The sequence below is a fragment of the Malaclemys terrapin genome, chromosome 20, assembly GCF_027887155.1.
Source record: "Malaclemys terrapin pileata isolate rMalTer1 chromosome 20, rMalTer1.hap1, whole genome shotgun sequence".
NCBI lineage: Eukaryota > Metazoa > Chordata > Testudines > Emydidae > Malaclemys > Malaclemys terrapin.
In genome coordinates this window covers 10,552,299-10,562,313 of record NC_071524.1, presented here as the reverse complement: position 1 = coordinate 10,562,313, position 10,015 = coordinate 10,552,299, and the positions used below count along the sequence as shown (strand labels likewise).

The 10,015-nt window shown below is 49.3% G+C and overlaps 1 protein-coding gene across 1 annotated transcript; it reads left to right on the top strand.

Annotated features, from left to right (window-relative positions):
* Window positions 1-6,205: 6,205 nt before the first annotated feature.
* Window positions 6,206-9,395, top strand: LOC128826361 (DELTA-actitoxin-Aeq1c-like; the record flags this gene model as incomplete). The annotated part of the gene is made up of 2 exons (XM_054009610.1): window positions 6,206-6,264; window positions 7,784-9,395. Coding segments are annotated over 2 exons (477 nt in total), but the record flags the coding sequence as incomplete, so codon positions are not given.
* Between the last annotated feature and the right edge of the window lie 620 nt (window positions 9,396-10,015).

Genomic DNA, 10,015 nt, shown 5'->3' with positions numbered 1-10,015 from the left:
AAACATGGTGGAACGGTAGTCATGACTGGAGTACAGGTATGGAGGGGTATGTGCTGTTTAGGAAAGACCAGAACGAAGGTAAAGGTGGGGGAGTAGCATTGTATGTCAACAATGAGATAAACTGTAAAGAAATAATAAGTGATGGAATGGATAAGACGGAGTCTGTCTGGGCAATACTCACACTGGGTAAAAGAACTACTAGAACCTCCCCTGGGATAGTGCTTGGGGTGTGCTATAGACCGCCGGGATCTAGCCTGGATATGGACAGAGAACTCTTTAATGTTTTTAGGGAAGTAAATACTAATAGGAACTGTGTAATCATGGGAGACTTTAACTTCCCGGATATAGATTGGGGAACAAATGCTAGTAACAATAATAGGGCTCAGATTTTCCTAGACATGATAGCTGATGAATTCCTTCATCAAGTAGTTGCTGAACCGACGAGGGGGGATGCCATTTTAGATTTGGTGCTGGTGAGTAGTGAGGACCTCATTGAGGAAATGGTTTTAGGGGACAACCTTGGCTCGAGTGATCATGAGCTAATTCGGTTTAAACTAAATGGAAGGATTAACAAAATTAAATCGGAGACTAAGGTTTACGATTTCAAAAGGGCTAACTTTAATAAATTAAGGCGACTCGTTAGGGAAGTAGATTGGACTAACATATTTATGGATCTAAAGGCGTAAGGCTCCTGGGATTATTTCAAGTTGAAGTTGCAGGAGCTGTCGGAGGCCTGTGTCCCCAGAAAGGGAAAACGGTTTGTAGGCAGGAGATTTAGACCGAGCTGGATGAGCGAGCGTCTCAGACGGGTGATTAAGAAAAAACAGAAAGCGTACAAGGAGTGGAAGATGGGAGGGATCAGCAAAGAAACCTATCTTATTGAGGTCAGAGCATGTAGAGATGGAGTGAGAAAGGCCAAAAGCCATGTAGAGTTGGACCTTGCGAGGGGAATTAAAACCAATAGTAAGAGGTTTTATAGCCATATAAATAGGAAGAAACAAAGACAGAAGAAGTGGGACCGCTTAAAACTGTAGATGGAGTGGAGATTAAGGATAATCTAGGCATGGCACAATATCTAAATGAATATTTTGCATCAGTCTTTAATGAGGCTAATGAAGGACTCAGGAATAGTGGCAGCGTGACGGATGGGAATAAAGGAGGGGGGATTGACATTACCGTATCCAAGGTAGAAGCCAAACTCGAACAGCTTAACGGGACTTAATCGGGCGGACCGGATGATCTTCATCCGAGAATTTTAAAGGAACTGGCACGAGAAATTGCAAGCCCGTTAGCGATAATTTTTAATGAATCTGTAAACTCAGGGGTGGTACCGTTGGACTGGAGAATAGCTAATGTGGTTCCTATTTTCAAGAAGGGGGAAAAAAGTGACCCGGGTAACTACAGGCCTGTTAGTTTAACATCTGTAATATGCAAGGTCTTGGAAAAAATGTTGAAGGAGAAAATAGTTAAGGACCTTGAGGTCAATGGCAATTGGGACAAATTACAACACGGTTTTACAAAAGGTAGATCGTGCCAAACCAACCTGATCTCCTTCTTTGAGAAAGTAACAGATTTTTTAGATAAAGGAAATGCGGTGGATCTAATATACCTCGATTTCAGCAACTCGTTTGATACTGTACCACATGAGGAATTATTGGTTAAATTGGAAAAGATGGGGATCGATATGAAAATCCAGAGGTGGATAAAGAACTGGTTAAAGGGCAGACTTCAGCGGGTCGTACTGATAGGTAAACTGTCAGGTTGGAGGGAGGTTACCAGTGGAGTTCCTCAAGGTTCGGTTTTGGGTCCGATTTTATTTAATCTATTTATTACTGACCTCGGAACAGAATGTAGGAGTGGGCTGATAAAGTTTGCGGATGATACAAAGTTGGGAGGTATTGCCAATTCGGAGAAGGATCGGGATATCCTGCAGGGAGATTTGGATGACCTTGTAAACTGGAGTAATAGCAATAGGATGAAATGTAATAGTGAGAAGTGTAAGGTGATGCATTTAGGGATGACTAACAAGAATTTTAGTTATAAGCTGGGGACACATCGGTTGGCAGTAACGGAAGAGGAGAAGGACCTCGGAGTCCTGGTTGATCGCAGGATGACTATGAGTCGGCAATGTGACGTGGCCGTGAAAAAAGCTAATGCGGTCCTGGGATGCATTAGGCGAGGTATTTCTAGTAGGGATAAGGAGGTGCTGGTTCTGTTATACAAGGCACTGGTGAGACCTCATTTGGAATACTGTGTGCAGTTCTGTTCTCCCATGTTTAAAAAGGATGAATACAAACTAGAGAAGGGCCACTAGGATGATCCGAGGAATGGAAAACCTGTCATATGAAAGGAGACTCGAGGAGCTCGGTTTGTTTACCTTAACCAAAAGAAGGCTGAGGGGGGATATGATTGCTCTCTTTAAATATATCAGAGGGATAAATACCAGGGAGGGAGAGGAATTATTTCAGCTCGGTACTAATGTGGACATGAGAACAAATGGATATAAACTGGCCGTCGGGAAGTTTAGGCTTGAAATTAGATGAAGGTTTCTAACCATCAGAGGGGTTAAGTTCTGGAACAGCCTTCCGAGGGAAACAGTGGAGGCAAAAGACCTCTCTGGCTTTAAGATTAAGCTTGATAAGTTTATGGAGGGGATGGTTTGATGGGATAACGTGATTTTAGTCAATAGGTCAATAACGTGCCATCGCTGGTAATTAGTAACAATGGTCAATGATGGGATATTAAAAGTTACTACAGAGAACTTTTTTCCGGAGGGTCTGGCTGGAGAATCTTGCTCGCATGCTCGGGGTTCAGCTGATCGCCATATTTGGGGTCGGGAAGGAATTTTCCTCCAGGGTAGATGGGCAGAGGCCCTGGAGGTTTTTTGCCTTCCTCCACAGCATGGGGCAGGGGTCGCTTGCTGGAGGATTCTCTGTGACTTGAAGTTTTTAAATCATGATTTGGGGACTTCAACAGCTGAGTCAAGGGAGAGAATTATTCCAGGAGTGGGTGGATCAGCTTTTGTGGCCTGCATCATGCGGGAGGTCAGACTAGATGATCATAATGGTCCCTTCTGACCTTAAAGACTATGAGTCTATGAGAGACACCACCCCGACTCAGGTACCTCAAGAGGGGGAGTCTGGAAGTAGCTTGGGGGCAGCCGACCCTAGTCTGGCTGCAGCACTGCCAGAACCCATGTCAGTGTGTTGCAGCCAGGATCCCCTCTGATGCAGCAGCGGGTCTTGGGCCACTGCTAGCGCCCCGGGCTGGGATGCAGTGGAGTGGGTGGGCCTGCATCCCCCCTGCCACCCAACTCGTGGGTGGCAGTCTCCCCCTCTCCCTGGCCCTTTGGAACCTAAGGCCTGGGCCTACTGCTTATATACTGTTGTTGCTCAGCCCCTGCCTGAGGGCCTGAGCGCCTGACTCACCATTGCTCCGCCCTGACCTAGGGCCTGGGCTTACTGCGTTTATTTCTGCCCTCACAAAGGCTGCAGAGGAAGACTCCTGCGGCTGAACTAATTCCCCACAAGACCGCTTCCCGAGTTTAGTGAGGCAGTGTGGTTCCCTGCCGCCCTGGAGAGAGACGAGCCCCAGCTAACCTCTCTACAGTCCCCATAACGAGTGGCACCGGTGGTGATCCTGGGAAACTGGAGTGTCTAAGGGAATTGCTTGTATGACTTGTGGTTAGCCAGTGGGGTGAGACTGAAGTCCTCTCTGTTTGGCTGGTTTGGTGTGCCTTAGAGGTGGAGAACCACAAGCCTGGGGCTGTGACTGCCCTGCTCTAAGCAATTTGTCCTGAATTGGTACTCTCAGTTGTATCCCACCAAAGCAGCATTGTTACACAAGTACTCGGCTGAGCCTTCAAGGGTTAACACGTTGTTAATGTAGCCTCACACTCTACAAGGCAGCAGGAATGGAGGGAGGGGAGTCAGCTGTTGGAAGAAGAACAGGCTGACCCAGAGGCGGATTTGAGTAGATGGGCTTCTTTCAGGGCCAGCTCCAGGCACCAGCGGAGCAAGCTCATGCTTGGGGCGGCAGATTCCAAGGGGCGGCATTCCATCTAATCCTTTTCTTTCTTTTTTTGTGCTTCACCGCTTTGGCCGCCCCTGCAGGTTTTTTCTTTTTGGTTTGCTGCTCCCGCCGCCCTGCAGGGGGTGGAGGAGGGGAGCGCCCTGCAGCAAGCCGGGAGGGCACTCCGTGTCCTTCCCTGCCTGCCAACTGGAGCGGCGCAGAGCCCTCCCAGCAGGAGGCACCCATGGAGGGGCTGCATGGCAGCGCCCCACTTAAGGAAGCTCTGGGGTCCCCCTTTCTCTCTCTCCCCCCCGCTAGCCGGGGTGCGCACTCCGTTGCCTGGGGTCTGCAGGGCCGGGAGTCCCTCTGCACCCACGCTTCCACCTCCCCGCAGGTATTTTGTTTTTGTGTTTTGTCTTTCCTTCACTGCTCTGGCCAGCCAGTTTGTTTCCCGCCCCTTCCCCGCTCCAGCCAGGGGCAGGTTTGTTTCCCGCCCCCACATCTTCGCCGCTCCGGCCGGCCGGTTTGTCCCCCCATCTTTTGCTGCTCCAGCCGTCAGGTTTGTTCTCCCCCCCCCCCCCCTCTGCTGCTCCGGCCGGGGGCAGGTTTGTTTTCCTCCTTCCCTCTCTCCCCCCCCCCACTTTGCTGCTCCGGCTGGCCCAGCGTTTTTTGCTTGGGGTGGCAAAAAAGGCAGAGCCGGCCCTGGCTTCTTTATTACGGTACTTGTTCCCCTGGACCCAATTGTCCGGTAAGCACTGGATTAGTTACATCATACTCTTTTTATCTACATCAGTATGTAAATTCCTACATTTATTACAACACCCCCAAAACCCTTATGGAGTCATATGAACACCCATACAATGAATATTAATAACCCTATACTGAATATAATTATCCCCGCCCCTGATTACTATTTACCTTATTAGCATATTCTACCGATAAGTTTTACTTTGAAGAGACACTTTTCTGCTATAATTGCAGTCATGAACTCCTTGGATCAGCAGTTTGCAGGGGAGGGAGAAAGGGGCCATGACTCTAACCTCGCCTGTGCAGCTGGGAAAGAAAGGGGGAGGGAGATAACACTACTTTACCCCAAAAGGCATCCTTTTGGTTCCCACGTTCCTCAGGCATCTGCAACGTTATCAAACCCTTAAAAGGAGAAGGGAGGGGAGAGGGGTAGCCCTAAATCTATTAAACACAGAGAAATACATACACTTTATCTATCAGGCGCAGAAGTGGTGCTTGCCTGTGCCTTTACTTCCTAATGCCATCTTTGTTCACCAGCAGTTTCTCAGTTTTCTGCTTTAACCCTTACATATCCCAACAACAGCATGGCAGAGAGAGACAGAGACACACACCGTGTGTAGGAGAGAGAGACGCACATTGTCCCTTTAAGTACACTGACCCTATCCAAAGTACACTGCCTTTTTAAGTAGATCAGCAAGTTGAGACAGCAGCTTCTGCCAGAAAGCTCCCTCCATCCTGAGCCCTGTGGTGTCCCCATACTGCTCCATTGAGATAAAGTACAGGAGCGGGGGGGGGGGGGGGGGAGAAGCGGAAGAAGGGAGGGGGACACCCTGGCATTAGCACCCCTCTTCCCCACCCTCTGCAGAGCAAGCAGGAGGCTCCCGGGAGCAGCTCCAAGGCAGAGGGCAGGAGCAGCACATGACAGTGCGGGAAAGGACAGCTGAACTGCCCAGCAATTGGTAGCCTGCTGGGCGGCTGCTGCACAAGGAACTTAGGGGAGGAGGGAGCTGACAAGGGGGCTGCCGGTCCACCCTGGTTCCAAGCCCCCACCAGCTAGCTCCAATGGGCTGCTCTTCCAGCAAGCAGTGGACAAAGCAGGTGGCTGCCAAACAACATTTTAAGGGAGCATTGCACAACTTTAAAGGAGCCTGTTCTCTAATTGATCAGCCACATAACAGGGAAACAACGTTAACTGGGACAACTTTAAGGGAGGTGTTACTGTAGTATGTTTGGGGTGTGAATGTGGAGTGAGTAAGGTTTGTTTTGTAATCAATAAAGAGCATTTAGAGTATTATATACCAACACTGTGTCCGGTGTCTGCTTGCTCCCCATCCCGTAGGGAAACTTCTATTGTGGGTCTAACAGTGCTTTGCAGGAGCTGCTACTGAACAATCCCTCATTGCTGCGAGATGACTAACGTTGAAGAGCTGATTAAGCAGGAGAATGCAAGCGTGTGGCCATCCAGATAACCAACAACACCAGAGACGTGACCCTCGAGAACCCCAGGTAAGCAGGTTCCCATAGCCCCCTCCACGCGGCTTCCCAAGTCAGCCTGCGGCTGGTGTCTATATAGATGTGCCAGGGTGTGGGGTTTGGGTCTGCTACTGAATATCTGTCTGTCTATCAGTCCCCATACATCCCATCTATCTATCTCTCCCCTAAGAGTCCCCGGGGTCTCTCCCTTGGCCCCACCTGAAAAGTGTTTGGAGGGAAATCACACTTTTGTTGGGGAGAGGGGGGAGGGAGAAGAAGGAAATGTTTCCCTGGCCAGATGATTTGCAAGGAAACAGCTGCCGGAAGCTTCTTGAGAGGTTAGAAAGTCTGACTAAGTCCCAGGGAGATGGACTGGGGGCAGGTGATGTTGCGATAAGCCTGTGATGTAATGTAAAGGTGTTCAGTGTATTTATTTCACATTGTATGTGTTTGTCATGTACACTCACAGGTTTACACCCACACATAGTCACACAAACATGTACACACACATACACGTACACTCATACATGATGTGTGTGTCTGTCTGTGTATGTCTCTGAACGCTTTAGGTAATAACATAATGTGCAGGACCATGTAACGCTTTCAGGGTTGCCAGATTTCTACTGCATTAATAGTCCAAAGTCATTTAAATATTAGCCCCGAAGTAGCCCAATATATTTATTGAAACAAAGTTGGTTTTTTTATTAACCCATTGGTCTGTACATCAAATAACAGAGGAAAGCTTTCGTTAGATACCCAGTAAAGATTTGATTTTTTTTTAAAAAGCGACAAGCCCCAGCTGACGTTCATCCACATTAGCAAGAAAGCTGTGAGAAAACAATCAAATTCACTAAAAATCCTTCCACCCAGAGTCCCCTACACCCGAGGGAAACCCAGAACTGCAATATAAGCTCTGTCACCCAGACTCCCCCTTCTTTCCCCCCAAGTCAACACCCTGATGCCCAGAGCTTCCTGCCACCCAGTAAAAACCCAGAGCTCCCCAAGAGACACCCTGCCACCTAGAGCCCCCCCTCGCCCAGCCCTGGCACGTGCAGCCCCAGAGGGGCAGCTCTGGCTCCTCCCCCTGCCTTAGAGCCAGCCTGGCTGCTGCTATCTCTGAGGCCAGAGGTCTCCTCCTTGCCCAATCCCAGAGCCTGCAGGTAGCTGCTGGGCTCCAGAACCTCAGCCCAGGCTCTGCAGCAGGCACTCCCACCAGGCGGGCTGCAGCTGTGTGAGCGGGGAGCAGGGCAGTGGGGGAGGCAGAACCCAGCCCAGGTCAGGTCGGAGGGTGGGGGCCAGCCCTGCCCCGCTTACCTTATCTCCACTACCTTGTGCATTGGTCATGCAGGAACAACCCCTCTGCCCTGGGGGCTGGCTGAGGTGGGGCTGTGCTCTCTTGTCCAGCAACCTGTATGTCCCCTCTGCAGAAGAATGGTTGGGCTGTGACCCACCCCAGCCCCAAGGGTCAGGATTCCCCTGCTGCTGGGACGCAGTTATTAATTATTGTTAGGGATGTTGTGTAATGAAGGAACCCCATGGTGTTTTCCTCCAGGACTTACTGTTTCAGCGGCTGGGTCAAGATAAACCCTGTGTCCAACATTCCCCCCGGCTCTTCGGAGATCAGCGTGTTTGTGAAAACAAGCGATGCGGCCCGCGGGAGCGTTGGGGTGCTGAGCTACGAGTCCGACACTTTCACCCTGGCCATCATGTTCTCCGTCCCCTACGACCGCTTGCAGTACTACAATGAGTTTGCCATCGAGCTCTTTGCTGGCAGGAAGCACTTCGACAGCATGGAGCGCCTCTACCACTATATGTACAATGAAGGCCCTCCCTATCCGTGTGACTCCTACAGGAAAGTGCAGGTAAAGGACCCACATGACCAGCTGGAGGTGACCAACCAGGAGATCCAGGTGACGGCCACCATGTCCAACCAGAATAAGTCCATCATTGACGTGAGATCAAGGAAATAGATGTGACAGAGAAGGTGGCTGCTGGTGGGAAATAGTATCTCTCTTTCTCCCAGCTTGAGTAGACAGCGATGTGCTAGCTCTGCTGGAGTTAGTGCACTAAAAATGGCCAGAGCGTTGTGGTTGGTGGGAAGAGCTAGCCACCCAAGTGCACTCTCACCTGACCTCCAGGGTATGTACTCGGGCGTCTAGCCGGAGCTGCTGCCCATGCCACAGTGTCCACACTGCTATTTTTAGTGCACTAGGGAGGGATAGCTCAGTGGTTTGAGCATTGGCCTGCTAAACCCAGCGTTGTGAGTTATATCCTTGAGGGGGCCATTTAGGGATTGGGGGGGAAATACTTGGGGATTGGTCCTCCTTTGAGCAGGGGGTTGGACTAGATAACCTCCTGAGGTCCCTTCTAACCCTAATATTCTATGTTTGTCTACCCAGGCTGGGCAGTATACAGGCCTCCAGAGTTTTGTCATCATTTTATAAAAATGTTTTTTCTTGCTTATCTTTTAACCTCTGAAATAACAGGTGTTGGCATATGAAGACCTGAAGCTTAAGCATTTATCATGGTGATAAAACTCCCAGAAAGCTTTGCAAAAAATAATGCTAAAAAATACAACATAGAATTATTAGCAAATAAGAGCTACACTTCTTGTAAGTGGAAATATGTTTAAGAGCATGACTTTTTGGTATAGCTGTATAAGGTTGTTTTTAATTGCATGGGTGCTTGCTAGGTAAAATATAATTGGCTAAGCAGCTTAAATAAAAGTTACAAATTGTAATGGAAACAAAAAGAAAGGGATAAGTAGATAAGATCATAACATAAGAATATAAGAATGGCCATATTGGATCTGCCCAATGGTCCATCTAGCCCAATGCCAGATGCTTCAGAGGGAATGAACAGAACAGGGCAATTTCAAGTGATCCATCCCCTGTTGTCCGGTCCCAGCTTCTGGCAGTCAGAGGTTTAGGGATACCTGGAGCAAGGGGTACCATCTTGACTAGTAACTGTGATGGGGTCCCCCAATCGCCTGGCAACGAGTTTCACAGGTTGTGTGTATGTTGCATGTTTGAATCTGTCTGTACTGTTGTTAAATAATTATTCTCTGACACCTCCATAATTTCCTGCAACTATGAAAATTTAAATTGATAAAAATAGAAAAAAAATGCTTAAAAATAAACATCGATATTATCCATTGAAATTCAAAGAAACCCTCGAGTTCTGCCAAGTCTATCTATGTACCGTTTCTGACTCTCTAGCTACGCAGTCACCACAGTAGCTAGACTGTCCTACAGGGGTGCTGCTAGCGACTCCATCCTTATTGTTCCACTTACAGCAGGGCTAAAATCCCCACTGCCACGACTGAAGTTAGGCTCCAAATGTGGCCCAGTAACAACCCTGTAAGGGCAGCTTGAATGGCCGATGTGAAGTCCCCGGTAACCTCTTCATGGGAAACATCAGAGTGCTCCTAGCGACCAACCCTGCCGCTCGCATTCCCTGGGGTTCTTATAATGTGACGTTCTCTGTGTGCGGCTTTCCACTGGGCCCCTGGCCGCTCCCAGGAGACTGGTAACCAGCCAAGCGCAGGGAGCAGTCTGTGTGTCTGAGCACGGGCACTGCCGTCCGTGGAGCAGCTTTTCCCAGATGGGCTGAATTCCTGCCCCCATTGCAACTCACTGTGACTGCACTGGGCCAGGATTCCACCCCAGGGAGACGATGTATTGGAGAGTGTAAAATGGGGCTCCCTTTAGCACCCCCAGGTACCCCCAGCCAGACCCATCCTCACATCCTCGGCCCTCCCCCTAAAACCTCCTGCCCCCCATCC